This window comes from Ipomoea nil, unplaced genomic scaffold, assembly GCF_001879475.1.
Source record: "Ipomoea nil cultivar Tokyo-kokei standard unplaced genomic scaffold, Asagao_1.1 scaffold1149, whole genome shotgun sequence".
Lineage (NCBI taxonomy): Eukaryota > Viridiplantae > Streptophyta > Magnoliopsida > Solanales > Convolvulaceae > Ipomoea > Ipomoea nil.
The window spans coordinates 1,340,098-1,357,842 of record NW_017617577.1 but is presented as its reverse complement, the minus strand read 5'-3'; the positions used below and the strand labels follow the sequence as shown (position 1 = coordinate 1,357,842).

The 17,745-nt window shown below is 43.5% G+C and overlaps 1 protein-coding gene across 1 annotated transcript; it reads right to left on the bottom strand.

The window, feature by feature from the left end:
- Nucleotides 1-2,483: 2,483 nt before the first annotated feature.
- Nucleotides 2,484-3,002, bottom strand: LOC109183639. The gene has a single exon (XM_019333705.1). It carries the CDS (start codon nucleotides 3,000-3,002, stop codon nucleotides 2,484-2,486), a length of 519 nt encoding a protein of 172 aa, XP_019189250.1.
- Between the last annotated feature and the right edge of the window lie 14,743 nt (nucleotides 3,003-17,745).

The window sequence follows — 17,745 nt, the reverse complement described above, 5'->3', positions numbered from 1 at the left end:
AAATAATAAATTTTGGGCAAAAGCATTATCTCTTTTCATCATCTTGATTTTTTTTGAGATCTTGTCTAGCAGTCAAAATTGACTCAAATAGACAACCGCTCTGATACCAATTGTTGGTCCCGATAAGGTGGTGAAAGTCTAGAGGGGGGGGGGGGGGGGTGAATAGACTTTCAAGCTTTTTCAAATTAAATAACTCTTTGGTAACTTCAACTCTAAGTAACAAGTAAATAGAGCAAGTTTGTACTGCACAGCGGAATAATAGTAAAGAGTTATGCCCAACTAGTAAATTAAGTGTGCATGTATGAGATAAGTTAGGTACAAATGATATGTAAAGTGACAGAGATATCTTGAATATATAAAGGAGATGGTTCACTCAATATATAATAACAATATTCAAGATTGTAAATAAATATCGTATCACGTCGAACGTGTGACGAATGTTACATGCAACACGTCAAACTTGCTTAGAATAAATCACTATTTAAGCTCGAGAAGTTTGAGTCACATGCATACGTGAGAACACACTAAACCCGGATGATGAAGATTAATCGTGAATAGTAAACGGGTTAGTCGGATGAGATAGATAGATATAGCAAATAATGTAAGTGCGGTATGTAAATGAGAGAGGCAATTTATAGTGGTTCGGAAGTGGCGTAATCTTCCTAGTCCACTTTTCTCCTTTCGCGTCTAGGAGAAATTCACTATTTTCCACACACAGTTACAATAGCGAACAAGTGCTACACAGGCACTTCTTCCGGATGTCTTGCACACAGCTACACCCAACTCCGAGTGTCTCGCATACAGCTACACTCAACTCCGAGTATTTCGCACACAGCTATACTCAACGCCAACTAAGTGTCTTGCACACAGCTACACTTAGCAACTACGAGTGTTTTGCACACAGCTACACTCACTAGAGTATTTTGCACACAGCTATACTCTTTCTACAGTTTACAAATACAAGGATTTGTATTTCTCTCTCCAACTAGATTTTGAGACTATTCAGACTAAGTCTCTTTGAATATTTGAGCACTAGCACTTTTGAATTTTGCACTTGTATTCTATCTCGTTTTTCTCTGTTCTTCTCATGCTCTCTGCTCTTCCTTTGTCTTCAAGTCTTCATGACTTTTTATAGTCAATCAAATATATCCGTTGGAGTGGGATAATTTGATATTTGAATTTTGAATCTTCATAGCCTGATATCGTTGACAGTAGTAGATCTTCAATTTTGATTTGATTTGTCAACATGTCTGACAAAGTAATTATTTTTAGCACAACTTTGATTTTCTAGTTGTTTCTAAAAATATTACTTTAATTGTCAATTTGAATATCCAACGAATCTTTGAAATAAATTCATCTGATAGAATTTATTTCTAGGATAAGTTTTTATATTCAAGCCTTCATAAAAAATTTTCCGTTCTGATCAAAATGTCTTTCAGGCAATTTTGGAGTCTTGTGGCATGTGGGTGGACTTGGAGTAAATTCCTTCGAATTTATCCAATTTCTGATCATCTTGCTCTTTTGCCACATTGTGCTCCTTTGACTTGAACATCGTGCTCCTTGACTTTGAACATTGTGCTTCTTTCGATGCATTGTGCTCTTCTGACAACATTGTGCTTTTTAGACAGCATTGTGCTCCTTTCAGATTTGGTCACATTGTGCTCCTTTCAGATTTGGTCACATTGTGCTCTTTTAGCACACATTGTGCTCTTCTGAGCACATATCGAGCTCCTTCAAAAATCTGCCTTAAAAATATAGGTCCTTGGGGGGAATCGATCTCGAGTGTGATCGTTTAGCATAAGGACCTCTACCATTTCGCCGTTAGGCTCATCCAGTTATTCCTTGCAACGCCATTGCTTTATGCTTCTTTCACGGATGAATGCTCGTAGGACCAAAATTAATTTCTCAAATTAATTTTGTTCTTCCTATGGTAGATTCCTTCTGATTTCAATATTCTGATTTATGATGCTTGTACTAAAGACCTAAAGACCAAGGGGATCTAAAGATACATTTGGCTCATCAAAACTTACAAAAATATTCCTATCAAAGGAATTAAATTACAAATTGAAATAGGATTAATTATTTAATTAATCCCTTAATCGAGTTTGGATCTCGGGGTGTCACATTCTCCCCCCCCCCCCCCCCCCCCCCCCCCCCCCTTCAAAGAAGCTTCGTCCCCGAAGCTTGGGTACGATGAATTAGAACAAAAGATAAAATGAACAACAATGTGACAAGGAGTGTCAAGAACAATTCTTTTGGTCAGAACCCCAAAAGATTTCACAAGATATCAAGGCAAGAAAGAAATCAAAACAAAGATCAGCAAGAATTAAACAAATGGATATATTGAGCATAACGAACTCTTGTCCCAACACCAACACCAACATCTAGCTAACAACTAAGAACTAGACAACCAACTCAAACACCAACTACTAAACTAACTGGCCAACAAGACGACAAGCAAGAACAAGTATACAAAGCAAGCATCAAACGACTAACAAACGGTAGGACCAGGCACTTGACGAGAACAACTCTGGATAACGCTCCCTCATGGTCGATTCCAACTCCCACGTAGCTTCTTCAACCCCATGATGTGACCACCAAACCTTCACCATCTTCACCGACTTCCTTCGCGTATCCCGGGTCTTAAAGTCCAAGATTTTGAGCGGCCTTTCTTCATAAGACATATCATCATCCAAAGGGATCACTTCCGGTGGAAGAACATGTGCCGGGTCGTGGACGTACTGCTTAAGCTGAGATACGTGGAAGACATTATGGACTCGCTCTAACTCCACGGGTAGAGCCAAACGATAAGCTAGGTTCCCAACCCACTCAAAAATCTCATAAGGTCCTATGAAACGGGGGCTTAGCTTGCCCTTCCTTCCAAACCTCATCACTCCCCGGGTGGGCGATACTCTTAGCCAGACTTTATCCCCCACAACGAACTCTACTTGTCTTCTTGCTCGGTCGACGTAGGACTTTTGACGATCTTGTGCCTCTTTCATCCTACTCTAGATCTGTTTAACTTTTTCTGCGGTGTCAAACAAGAACTGCGGTCCCAAGACTACCGGATTGACTTTATCCTCCCAACACAACGGACTGCGACACCTTTGGCCGTAAAGAGCTTCATAAGGATCCATGCGAATACTCGAGTGATAACTGTTGTTGTAGGAGAACTCTATTAAGTCCAGGTGATCCTCCCATGATCTTTGAAAATCCAGCATACATGTCCTCAACATATCTTCGATAGTCTGTATAGTCCTCTCTGTTTGCCTGTCAGTAGCCGGATGGAAGGCGGTACTGAGATTTAGCTTGGTCCCTAAAGCTGCTTGCAAGGACTGCTAAAACTGTGACAAAAACCTTGGATCCCGATCAGAGACTATATCCTTTGACACCCCATGATACTTCACTACCTGGCTACCGTAGGCTTGGGCCAGCTGCGTCATTGTCTATGTTTCCTTCATTGAGATGAGGCGCGCGGTCTTGGTCAAGCGGTCAACTATTACCCAGATTTTATCCTTACCAGAACGGGTTTTCAGCAAGCCTCCCACGAAGTCCATAGATATGGAGTCCCATTTTCCTTGTGGAATCTCCAACGGCTGTGATAAGCCTTTGACCCTGCAACATTCCGCTTTCACCTTCTGACAAGTCAAACATCTGCTCACAAACTCCGCCACCTCCATTTTCATATTAGGCCACCAGAAAAGCTTCTTCACGTCCTTATACAATTTGTCGCCTCCAGGATGTACAGAATAGGGTGTAGTATGGCCTTCTTCCAAAATCTAACGCTTCAACCGATCACATGATGTAGGTACACATAGACGGCCCTCGTACCTCAACTCTCCGTCCGTGGACAACTCAAACGGTCCCCCTTTTCCTTTTCCTAGATCCTCTCTTGCCTTCAACAAGCTAGCATCCTTCCATTGTTCCGCTTTGATTTCCTCCAAAAGTGTAGGTATGACTCTTAGGTTGAAAAGACGGGTCTCCGACTCAACTTCACCTTACTCCACCACTTCTAGGTTCATCCTTTGAAATTCCTTGCAAAGCTCGTCAGCGACTACCCAAATGGAACTAACGGCATGCTTGGTCTTCCTGCTCAGAGCGTCCGCCACAACATTCGCCTTTACTTCGTGATATTGGATATCCAACTCATAGTCTTTAAGGAGTTCCAACCACCGTCTCTGACGCATATTGAGATCCTTCTGGGTAAAGATATACTTGAGACTCTTATGGTCCGTAAAGATCTTGCAACGCACGCCATACAGATAATGTCTCCAAATCTTTAGGGCGAACACTACGGCTGCCAGTTCCAAATCATGTGTGGGGTAATTCTCTTCATGTACTTTAAGCTGTCGCGATGCATATAAGCTATCACTCTCCCATTTTGCATCAACACACAACTTAGTCCTTTCTTAGATGCATCACTGTATACCTCAAACCCCTCTGTTCCAGATGGTAAGATTAGTACCGGTGCGATTGTGAGCCTCTCTTTCAACTCCCGGAACGCTAAATCGCAAGCTTGATTCCATTGAAAGGGCACATCCTTCTTCAACAGCTTTGTCAACGGTTGAGCCACCTTAGCAAAGTCCAACACAAACCTTCGATAGTAACCTGTTAAACCCAAGAAGCTTCTTACTTCTACCACGGTTGTCGGCACGGTCCATTCCTTCACCGCCCGAATCTTATCTGGATCCACAGATATCCCCCTGCTGTCTATCACATGGCCCAAGAATGCTATGCTATCTTTCCAAAACTCACACTTCGAAAGCTTGGCGTACAACTGCTTTTCTCTCAAAATCTGTAACACTGTCCGAAGATGACCCACATGCTCTTCTTTATCCCGAGAATACACCAGGATGTCGTCGATAAACACGATCACAAAGTCATCGAGGTGAGGCTTGAATACACGATTCATTAGATCCATGAACACCGCTGGCGCGTTGCTCAAACCGAACGGCATCACTGTGAACTCATAGTGGTCGTAGCGCGTTCAGAACACCGTCTTAGGTATATCCTGATCCGCCACTTTCAGCTGGTGATAACCTGATCTCAAATCAATCTTGGAGGACAACACGACACCTCGGAGTTGATCAAACAAATCGTCTATCCGCGGCAGGGGATAATTGTTTTTTATTGTGACTTGATTCAGCTCGCGGTAATCGATACACAATCTCATGCTTCCATCTTTCTTCTTCACAAACAACACGGGTGTTCCCCACGGTGATGTACTCGGCCGGATGTAGCCTTTGTCCAGTAGCTCTTGCAACTGAGTCTTCAGCTCCTGTATCTCCTTGGGCGCTAGACGATAGGGAGCTTTGGATATGGGCGCTGTACCCGGTATAAGGTCCACTGAGAATTCAACTTCTCTTGGAGGAGGCATTCCAGGTATCTCTTCGGGGAAGACATCAAGGAATTCACATACAACAGGTATGGTCTGAGCTACATCTCTTTTGGCCTCCAGGTTTTCAACGGAGCACAAGAAGATCTCGTGGACCTTCTCCACGTACTTTTTCATCTTCAACATGGACACTAACTTGATCCTTGGTTCTCCTGTTGTTCCTCGATACGACACCCTCTTTCCACCTGGTCCTCTCAAAACCACCTCTGTTCATCACACAAGATCTGGGCTCTGAACCGACCTAGCCAGTCCATACCCAGGACCACATCAACCCCGTCCAAACCAAACTGTATCAGATCACTAGAGAACTCTTCCCTGCCGATGTTTATCTTGACGTCTTTGAAGAGACGATCATAAGCCTTAACTTCTCCCGATGCCACCTTGACGTTTAGCTTCACTCCAACACCTTCGGTTAGGCCCAACTTCTCCACGAGTTCCGGGGATATGAACGAGTTGGACGCCCCGGAATCAAACAAGACTACTGCTGGAGCGGCATGCACCAAAAACGTCCCGATCACTACATCACTATCTCCTGCCCGAGCCTTGCTTAGGATGAGGGTCTTCTCTTGGGTTAACTCTTCTGACAAACTCTGTGACCTCAACTCCTCACTTCTTCTTAGATCACGGAACGATGGCGAGATAGCTGTGCTGGGGCTCACTCGAGTGGACTTACCACTGCGAACCCATTGCTCGACTACAGTAGGAGTGTTACGAACTCCTGATGTCCTAGGTCTCTTGGCGACATCACACACTTCTTTGAATGGAACGATGCGCCGACGAGGAGACATCACAACATCTACAACAACAACACGGTGACAAAAAAGACAATAAGCAAGCAAATAACTGAAAGCAACACTCAGCTCACCGCGCAACCTAGAGTCCTACGCCTAACACTTAGATTCTTAAGGCCACTTTAAGGTCTCAAACCACACTTAGCCACTTAGAAAGTCTAGACTTTACCCTCCTAGGCTCAAACCTAGGCTCTGATACCAACTGTAACACCCCCTAAAACCATGCTATTTAAAGCCTCAAAACATGCAGATATCTAAACTAAAACATCAAACACAACGGAAGACTGAAAGAGGAAATATATATGAACAAAAGAAACGGGGTGCTAGGCCACGCTCACCTAAGGGTGAACGCACAGGCTAAATTTGCATTTTTTAAAGTCTAAAACCATAAAAACAAAGTACTAGTCTAGATTGGTGCACAAGCCACAAAACATAAGAGGGAAGCTAAACTAGCTGGGACTAAACCGCGCACTCGTCTAAGCATCACCTGAAAGAAGCATATAAAACATTGGACGATGCCCGGTCAGCGAATAATGCTGGTAACCCACCAATACTTGTGAAGTATCATACATAGATAAGATATAAGTTTGTAAAGCCATTTTCGAAACGGAATACATATATATAAGTTAAAAACCAAGAGTAATAGTCAACACAAGACTCAACACTCTCAACAAGAACACGGGAACACATCCCAAGACTACAAAGAACAACAACGACTCACAAGAAGTCTCAAGGTATAATCTATCATCACACAATAGATTAATACCCGACATGCATAACTCAAAGGATAAAGACACAACAAACGGCAACACATGCCAAGGCAACACATGCCTTTGTGACTACACACGTCACAAGAATAGAACTCACAACAACGGCTACACAAGCCCTCGTGACATCACCCATCACGGGTTGATATGCCTTCCTTATGCCCGGTTCCAACCTTATGGCTACCCCCAACCTTATATCTTCTTCCAACCATTACCTCCAGGACCCCTGTACTTCTTAGTCCAACCTTTTCCCTCCTGGGACCGTCGTCCCCCACCAACAAACCACCAATAAGACCACCAATTTCATAGTACACGAGGGTACCGATCACACACACGGCAACACATGCCACCCAAGAAATACGTGAAGCTATCACTCAGGCCACAAACTCCATAATCACGTCATGGCCACCACGAGGACCATTGCAATACCTTGGTGACTAGTGTCCCATACCACTAATCGTGCAATCCAGGTAAAGCCACACACACGTCACACCACAACAGGAATCAATCAACGGATCTCAACGAAGATATGAAACCATACTCAATCAAGGAATGGATCACAGTCCACAACAACGATGAATAACACAAGTTATCATCCACCAATAAGAAGGTACAAACAACACACACGCTAGCATTCAAACACCGAACTAGCATGCTTATCAAACGGGTAAACCAAACGTAGTTCCGAAGAACACACCAGACTCATCACGGTTCAACGAAACACAATGCTGAACACTTAGCACGATTCAAGACACCAAAACCTACATAGATTCCTACCATATAGTTCTAGACATACGAAACATCAGGAAGACACTCAAATAGTTCCACAAAAGAACATCGGGGAGTCAAAAGACCAAATACCAAGTCAAAAGAATCACGGGGAACAAATCCCCAAACAACACCACTGTGTACCCCGCGGGTGGACCCATGGGTAGGCCGCTACCCGTGGTCCTGCCCGCGGGTACATACACCCACAAGCACCACGTTCCCGCGGGTGGGGCGGCGGGTAGGGCTCTGCCTGGCGTTCCGCCTGCGGGTACACTCCTGTGCCCAAAATAATCCCTTCAGGGATTTTCAACTCCAAGCTCAAATTCAAGTCCAAAACATACCAAAACTCACCAAATACAACAAAATGACTTGAATCAAAGGAATAGCCAATTCAAGCAATGGCATACAAGAACCCTAAACACAAGCTGTAGATATGCATTTTCACAAGACAATGCATAAACACTCACATTTCATAGCAAAACACATGTAGAATCCAAGAAATATTCATATAGGTAAGCAAAATAGATTTTGTAGAGCATGGGTTACCTCTTGTAGACAAAAAACCTTCACTTAACACCTCACCAAGCTCCTATCAAAGCTCACCTTCCAAACCCACTTCAAGAACATACCAAAAGATCATAAAGATTCTATCTTTAAGAAAAGACACCTAAGAAGACACTAAAAACACAAGATGAACATGGATCTTACCCTTCTAGATGCCCAAATGTATGAAAGGTAGAATCTTGGAGACAACTCTTGAAGATTTGACAAAGCTTTAACTTGGCTTGGAAAAAAAGCTATCTACCTTTTTAGAGAGAAGGTAGAGCTAGAATTTGGAAAGTGTAAGGAGAGAAATGAGGGTGTTCTTACTAGGTTAGCTACAATACTAACACAAGGTGAAAAGTCAAGAATACCCTTACTAACATGAAGAGGTGTAAGGGAACAAGGGAACTCCTTACAAAGCTCAAGGTACAACTTTGACTTTGGGGTTGACTAGTCAATTACTAGTCCCCAACTATAGAATTTCAGGAATTTAAGGAATTAAATTACAAATTGAAATAGGATTAATTACTTAATTAATCCCTTAATCAAGTTTTGATCATGGCGTATAAGTCCTCGTAAGTGGTTCCTTGAGGCCCACTCATATAACGTTGTGGTGTTCCCGATGGGGTAGCTGCAACTGGTGCTCCCTCATGATTCATCCCAATTCCTTGATCGGCTACACAGTCGAGGCAACTTGGGGTGCCAACTTCGTGAGGGAGCTGGGGCCTTTTTGCGTATTCTTTTGGTCTTGGCTGCGTGCCATGGAGAAGGCGGGTCTCATACCTGCGGGGACGGCCACCACTGCTAGCTTTGAGCGATCTCTCTCTATGTTTATCTTTCCTAAAATGCATTGGCTGACCACTTTCTAACTTTCTTGCACAGGCAACCACAATTCGGCCACCGACACTTCTTCTGCCAAGTTGGACCACATGGATAGTCGTGCTGGTAGGACCACATGGATAGTCGTGTTGCCAAGTTGCGTCGCCGAGCTGCAAACCGTGCCGCTGGCAGCTCTCGAGCTCCAGTCTCACTTCCTCCAGCTGCTCCGACCATTACTCCTTTTCTCCCATCCTCCTCCTGGTCGACCTCTCCAACTCTCCTGAGGCTTCTCCAACTCGCGCCACATCCCTCTCAGCGGCGAGCGCCAGCTCCAAGCGGCCTCAAGAGTTGCCCGAAGTACCTTCGCCCAAGAAGATCCGTCTGGGTCTTGACGTTGACCCCAAATCGTAGATATGGAAGGGGGCTTTCTCTGTCAAAGACTGGGCGAAAAAGGTGATCTTTCCAAAGGACACCGAGTCCGCGGTCAAGCTCAACGAGGAGTCGCTTCTGGAAGGCTCCATCCTCCACTATTACAGAGTAAGTTGACTTAGCGTACTTCCTTCTTTCACCCTTTCCTTTTTCTAACACCTTGTTTCTCTTTCCAAAACATCTCCTTCCAGATGGAGCTGAGGAACGGATCTAGACCCTGAAGGCTAGCGCTGTGACCCTCCATTCCAAGCTGATGCAAGAGCGTGAGGGCAAGGCCCAAGATCAAGAGGCTTTTTCTAAGGAAAGGGCAGCCCAGTTAGCCGAGATCTCCAAGCTGACCCGTCTTCTTGAGAAGGAGAAGGAGAAGGTCAAGGCCGCCGTGGCCGACTACAAGGGGTCGATGGCCTTCAAGGCGGATGCACTTGCTGAGGCGGACCCCCAGCGGCGACGAATACTTGGTCGACCTGGGTGAGCGCGACAACCTTCTTGGTTATCATGACGCCAAGCACAAGTTTTACGATGCTCTGTTGGCCCGCGATCCTGCCTTTGCCTCCGAGGATTGGGGTTTAGAGCCACGTGTAGCTTCTCCTCCAGGGTCTGCGGCTGCTGCCGCTGCCGCCCCTCAAGTCGCTCAAGTCCAAGCTGTTGCGGAGGTTGCCGACATGGTCTTGCCAGCGGATGAGCTTACTGGCCAAGAGGAGCAGTCGGCGAGCGAGGAGTTTCCTCAGCGAGAAGTTCCTTCACCTGCCCCTCCCGCTAGACCAACGGCAGGTGAGCAAAGTGAAGGCTGTGAGGAGGCTGCGGTGGGGTTGCCTTTAGCATAGTGGCTTGTATCTACTTCTCCTTTTTCCTTGTAATGGGGCCTATCCCCTTTTGAATTTTCTATATATATAAAAAATGCGTTTTGATTATCATCCCAACTTGCCTTTACTTTACATCCATGCCTTTACTATTTTGCTCAAAACTTCTAAGGGTTTGGACCCTGACTTCACTTCTTTACTTGCCGAGCCCCTTAGCCGAGGCGACCCCTAGCTGTGTGTAACAACCCAAAATTTCATTTTATAAATCCAGTATTAAGAAATCCCAAAATAGCTTTTTCATTCCATTAAAAATTTTTGCGATCAATCGGTGTTTGAATAAAATAGTTTTGTCGCATTTTTTAAATTAATTCGACACCGAAAAATGGATTTCTATTCAAAAATTTATAAGTTATCGGGTACTTCGCGTACCAAGATTTAAATTGAGAATTTTATCTGAGTGAGACCGGGAGTATTCAAAAGGGATTTTAAACAAGTGTTCATCCAAATAACTTTTGGGAAAATTCACTTTCAACCCCAAAGTAATTAAAGATAGTATTTCAAGCCTATGGGTTCTTGTTGCATGGTGGACCACAAGATATCCAAAAATCCCTTCTTGATTCATCTTTTAGCTTGTGGAATTACCCCTTTGCCCTTAACCAATCATTGTGAATCATCCTAGGGTTTTGAACCCTTATAAATAGAATGCCGTTGGCCTCATTTTCTCCTGATCTCTTCCTTGGCTGCCAACACCATAGTAGTAAGCTTCTTCTCCATTCATTTCCCCCTTCTCTAAGTTTCTCTGCATATCATCTCTTCTTAAGGTTTAAGATTTATGCCTTGTGTGGTTGTTTGAGATGTTTAGGTGGTGAAAGAAGTAGAGATCCTTGAGTGAAGTGGGGCTGAAATCCAAGCAAGAATATTAGACTACAAGAGGTATAACCCCATGGATTCCTTCTTGAAATTTGGCTCTGTGAAGCCTTATTATTGAGTAGAAATGAGTAGAAACTATGAGATTTTGTTGTGTTTATGCTTAGTAGTGATTTAGTATTTGTTTGTGAGTTGTTGAGATTGTTTTGGACTTGTTTGGATGAGTTTTTGCAGGAGAAACATCATCTGGTGCACAACACAGTGTGCACCAGATAAGAGGAACAGCCCTAGCCGCGGCCCATCAGGAGGGCCGCCGGCTAGAGCCGTGGTGGCACGGGACTAGGGCACGGCCCTAGAGGAGGGCCGTTGCCTAGTCCCGGTGCTTTAACGGGGCTCATGGGGCGGACCATGAGGAGTCCCACCCCAGGTCCCTGAGTTTGTTCTATGAAGGATTTTATGCAGTGGCTGGGCCCTTGTGGCTCAGCTACGTGTCGTTTCGGACCGAGTATTACGGGCCCTTTTAGCTCGGCTCTTCAGGATCGTCTTGACGCACGTTTTGGCTTTGATTTCGCTGAATTTGGATTAAAAACGAATATGTTAATGAAGGAAATTGTGAAGAATTGTTACACAGTGGATAATTGCTAGTTTACTGCGTATGAAGAATTATTTGATTATTGTGATCTGATGATATTTTATTGAGTAAAGAAGCATGATCATTTGAGAATATGATTTATTATGAAAGCATGACTAAATTGTGATATTTGATCAATGAGAAACGAAGCATATTTTGTTGAGTGAATTATATAGAAATTGCTATGTTGCAAACCGAGCATTATGATATATTCTTGAATACTTCATGTTAGTTTATACATGATATAGAAGCATGTTATAGAGCATTTTGACATTTCATATGTGTCATATTTCAAAAATGCATAAGGGGCCAACGTGAGCCCGAGAATACTTTCAAAAACCATAAGCATGTGGTATATCATTCTTTGATGCATTGAGAAATATTAGAATTGTTGCATGCATGAGTTTGATGCATGAGAGATATATGTATGTATCATCTATATCGGTGAGTTTTGGAGGATACCGTTTGGACTATGTCCACTCGGGAGATATTTATGGACATTGCGGTCCCAGTATAAGTAACGTGGCGTATTCCCACGTTACGAGGTTGGAAACTTCTCGCCAGGCTTGGAATCCTGGTTAGGGGGTGTGCACAATAATAGTTTGATACCTGATTCAACAGAGTTTGAACCACGAGATTGGTTCCGCAGACGGTAGGAGATATTGGGTCGGAATTATGCCGTTCCCGATGGGGTAATTCACACTTCTGTGAGTCAACAGAGAAAGAAAGAGAGTTTACAGAGACTCAAGAAAGAGAGTCAATTAAGACTCTAGAGAAAGAAAGAGAGTCAAGAGAGACTCGAGAAAGTAACAAAGAGACCTCCACAGAAAGTACTCTAATTTTATAAAAGAGTGTATGAGTATATTATTGCATTAGATTGCATATGAGTATGAGTATATTATTGCACTAGATTGCATATGAGTATGAGTACATTGTTGCACTAGATTGCATATGAGTATGAGTATATTATTGCACTAGATTGTATATGAGTATGAGTATATTGTTGCACTAGATTGCATAAGAGTATGATTATATTGTTGCACGAGATTGCATATGAGTATGAGTATACTGTTGCACTAGATTGCATAGAGTATGATTATATAATTGCACGAGATTGCATATGAGTATGAATATATTATTGCATTAGATTGCATAAGAAGTATGATCATAATGTTATACGTGATTGCATGTGAATAGAGCATCGTAAGAGATTGTATAACGAGAAGTTTGACTTAAGATATTCCTTTGAGCATGACTATTGTGTTGTATTAGAAGCTCTACTTATCAAGTTATGTGATAAGAATGTGAAAGTATGTAAACACCTATTATATGGTCTTTTAACATGATTCAATCTGTAAGCATGAATTGCTTGTTAAGTTATTTGAGAAGTTTATAAGCTGTTGAATCTATGTGAACAGTCTTGTACATACATGAGCATGCCAACTGATATTATAGGGTGCAAGCATCTAGAAAGAATGTGATAAATCTTAAGATGATTTGAGATTAGCTTATTGATATAAAGAAATCAAATGCTTTCAAAGTATATGCTAGAATGCTTTACAGGGTTGAGTGTGGTCATACTTAGCTTCGTGCTAACGGGTGTTTTTCCTATTTGTCTATGTGTTGCTTGCAAAACCCCTTTCAGGTGGGCCCAGCAGTGTGAAGAAGTCTAGCTAGATTAGTCTCGTAGATAGAGATATCCAAACTCTAGTACCATTGATGTTATGTATGGATTTTAGACCTTTGACTTTATGTTTCGAGGATTGATGTAGACATTTTGGGGTGACGTTTTTCCCCCTTACGTTTCCGGTATTTACATTTAGTTCCCGGACTTAATCTTATTTCTAGTTTTACCCCTTTTAGCCTGTGCAATCACCAAAGAGTGGTGGTTGTGGCGGTGACACTCCCACTATATATCTTTTAGTTTTTTCGCTGCTTAGTATTGTTAATGACTTATTAGAGTTATAATTAAGAGTTAGAAAAATGAGATGTTACACTGTGGCTCTTCTTTTCCTTCGACTCCCTCCAGTCGAGGAGACCGTCGGCTGTGACTTTTTTCTTTGAGAAACGTCTAAGGGTCAAAACCCCTGTTTCTTTTCTCTTTTTCCTCTAAGAAACGTTGGTCAGAACCCCTGTTTCTTTTATCTTTTTCCTCTAAGAAACGTCTATGGGTCGGAACCCTTGTTTCTTTTCTCTTCTTTCTCTAAGAAACGTCTAAAGGTCGGAACCCTTGTTTCTTTTCTCTTCTTTTCTCTAAGAAACATCTCGAGGTCGAAACCTAGTTTCTTACTTCACTCGCCGATTCCCTCAGTCGAGGCGACTGTCGGCTGTGACTTTTTTCTCTAAGAAACGTCTAAGGGTCGGAACGCTTATTTCTTTTCTCTTCTTTTTTCTAAGAAACATCTCGGGGTCGAAACCCTAGTTTCTTACTTCACTAGCCGAGGCGACTGTCGGCTGTGAATTTTTTCTCTAAGAAACGTCTAAGGGTCGGAACCCTTGTTTCTTTTCTCTTCTTTTCTCTAAGAAACATCTCGCAGTCAAAACCCTAGTTTCTTACTTTACTCGCTGAGTCCCTCAGTCGACTGTCGGCTGTGACTTTTTTCTCTAAGAAACGTCTAAGGGTCGGAACCCTTGTTTCATTTCTCTTCTTTTCTCTTAGAAACATCCCGGGGTCGAAACTAGGGGTGACCGCGGTTCCGATTCCGCAAATGGTCAAACCGGAACCAGCGGTTCAGGTTGGAATCGCCGGTTCTAACCAGATTTTTTTTTTTTTTTTAAAAAAGCTATAAATTTTTATTTTTTTCGGTTTGGAACCGGAACCGCCGGTTCCGGTTCCGGTTCCATTTCATCTCGAACCTTAACTGGAACCGTATTGGTTCTGGTTAGGAACGGGAACCGGAACCGCATGGACGGTTGGGTTCGGTTCCAGTTCTACAGTGCACGGTTCGGTTCGAACCGAACAGTGGTCATGCCTAGTCGAAACCCTATTTTCTTACTTCACTCGCCGAGTCCCTCAATCGAGGCGATTGTCGGCTGTGACGTTTTTCTCTAAGAAACGTCTAAGGGTCGGAACCCCGGTTTCTCACTGCACTCACCGAGTCCTTCAGTTGAGGCGATTGTCGGCTATGACTTTTTTTCTCTAAGAAACGTCTAAGGGTCGGAACCCTTGTTTCTTACTTCACTCGCCGAGTCCCTCAGTCGAGGTGACTATTTGGGCCGGGGTATCAGAATAAACACACGATACTTTTTATTAAAATTCTCAAAAAGGTACATTAGACACGAACCTATTTACTGATAGTATTTCTTCAGGTGAGTCACGTTCCACGTCTGATCGATGAGCTCCCCTTCCATTGTCTCCAACTTGTAAGTGCCCGCTTGGACAATTACCACGACATGGTATGGGCCTTCCCATTTGACTGCAAATTTGCCCCCCTCAATCAGTTGGCTAGCTTGTCGATCCCTTAAAACCAAGTCCCCTACTTGGAACTCTCTGACCCGGGTTCGTCTGTCGCGATATCGTTTGACGGATTGTTGGTACTCGACCATCCTTGCGTGGGCCGCTTCTCTTCGCTCCTCCAAAAAGTTTTTCTCAATCCGAAGACTTTCTTCGTTTCCTTCATCCGAGTAGTGGAGAACTCGATGAGTGGGCTCGACGAATTCTAAGGGGACCTTTGCCTCAAAGACATAGGCCAACGAGAAGGAGATCTCCCCTGTAGCCCGCCTTTGAGTGGTCCGGTAGGCTCATAGCACTCAGTCTAATTTGTCTGCCCAGTTTCCTCCGACATCTTCGAGTTTCTTTCGAATGCCATCCACGATGGTGCGATTTACGTTCTCTACTTGTCCATTAGCTTGGGGGTAGGCGACCGACACCTTGGTATGCCGAATCCTATGTCACTGGCAGAACTCGGCGAATGGCTGACAATCAAATTGCCGACTGTTGTCGCTGACCACATGCTCTGGCAGCCCGTAGCGGCAGATCACCTTCTTCCACAAGAATCACCGACACTGGTATTCAGTGATCGTAACCAATTGCTCAGCCTCGACCCACTTAGTAAAATAGTCGATGGCCACCACACAGAATTTGAATCGCCCTGGTGCTTGTGGTAAAGGACCCAGAAGATCAATCCCCCACTTAGCGAAGGGAATGACACTCGTTACTGGGGTGTAAAACGTGGCAGGCTGAGTGTCCTTCCGAGCAAAGGCCTGGCACACGGCACACTTTAATTGCTATCTAGTACACGCAATCTCTCATCATGTTTGGCCAGTAGTATCCTTGGACGACTAGCTTCCAAACGAGCGTATGCGCGCCTTGGTGGGCTGCGCATATTCCCCGTGCGCTTCTTCCATTATCCGTTCCGCCTCCGGTCACAATAGGCATCTCAGGAGGGGGCCTCCAAATGACCTCTAATACATCTGACCATCAATAATGTCAAAGGAGGGCGTTTTTCTTCGAACTCGAGTAGCAACGGCGGGATCCTCGGGTAGTTCACCCTTTTCTTTGTAGTTCTGGATATCCTCGATCTAAACCATATCTGCGTGATCTTGGCGATTCCAGGCCATAGTCGTCACCTGCTGGACCTCTTTGGTCGATTCCATGATACTCGGCTGAGATATTTCTTCCTTTTGCCATATTCTCACGAGATGGTCGGGTATCCCCCCTAGGCTATCTTTGACATGATGTCAGCCTTAGTGTTCTCCGCTCTTGGGATGTGCTCGATCTCGTGGGCGCCAAACCCTTGTAGGAGCTCTTCAGTGTTTTCTTTATACTGTAACAGCCGAACACTTTTTGCTTCGCAAGTTCCAGAGACTTGTCCTACCACGAGGCAGGAGTCGGTCTTAACACGTAGTCGGTCGGCTCCTAGAGCCTTGGCAAGTCGGATGCCTCCTAACACGGCTTCGTACTTGACCTTGTTGTTAGATGCTTTGAATTGGTATTCCAAGGCGTAGTACAACTGAGAGCCTTCTGGTGTGATTAGCATGACTCCACCTTCACAATGTTGGTTACTTGCTGCTCCGTCCGCATGCAGTTCCCACTGCACCATTCGCCAGTGTCGTCCACCGAGGTGGGTACCTTCTCAGCTTCCCCGGCAGTACACTCAACTATGAAGTCGGTTAATGCTTGTCCCTTGATGGACAGGCGAGGATGGTACTCGATCCCATACTGCGTCAACTCCACAGCCCATTTCACCAATCTGCCCGAAGACATGGGATGTGCTTGAAAGTAAGGCGTCAGCTTCCGTACAGTAATTATTAGGGCGTATACCACTTTTTCTAGGGGGTATACCGAATCTCCGTAGACTTTAGAGATCAACTGACATAATAGGCCGGATGCTGGACCCGCCCTTATTGTCCTTATTGTTTCAATTTTTAAAATATAGGGACTAAATTGAACAAAATTAAAGTAAAAGGACTAAATTGAACAAAACACTATACTATAAGGACCTCATAGGTACTTTGATCTAATTACTAATTAGTATGCTAGTTAGACCGTTAGCTAGTTAAATAGTAAATACATAATACATAATAATAATTTAATAGGCATAAAATTTGTTTCACTGTTTCTAATGTAATAATCCAATGTGACATTAGTCCTTTAGATTATATGTGCATATTATATATTTTAAACAATGTATTGGCTAACAGCTGCCGTTACATATTAACGGAACCCGTATTTTTTGTGTGTTAATTACAAAATGAAACTATAGTACAGTGTATCTAAAATGAAAATGTTTCGCATCATATTGTTTTTATATTAGCAAATGAAACTGTAATTGAATTGAAATGAAACTGTAGTTGTATTGAAATGAAACTGCAATGTATATAAAATGAAACTGAATAACAGTTCCACATATTTGAGTGTATATTGTCCAATGAAACTGTAGTTATAACGAAATGATATTATAGGTGTGTTGTAATGAAACTATAGTGTATATAA

Bases quoted from the DNA above. Each gene is read 5' to 3' on its own strand.
- LOC109183639 (XM_019333705.1), bottom strand. From the start codon at position 3,002: ATGAAAGAGGCACAAGATCGTCAAAAGTCCTACGTCGACCGAGCAAGA.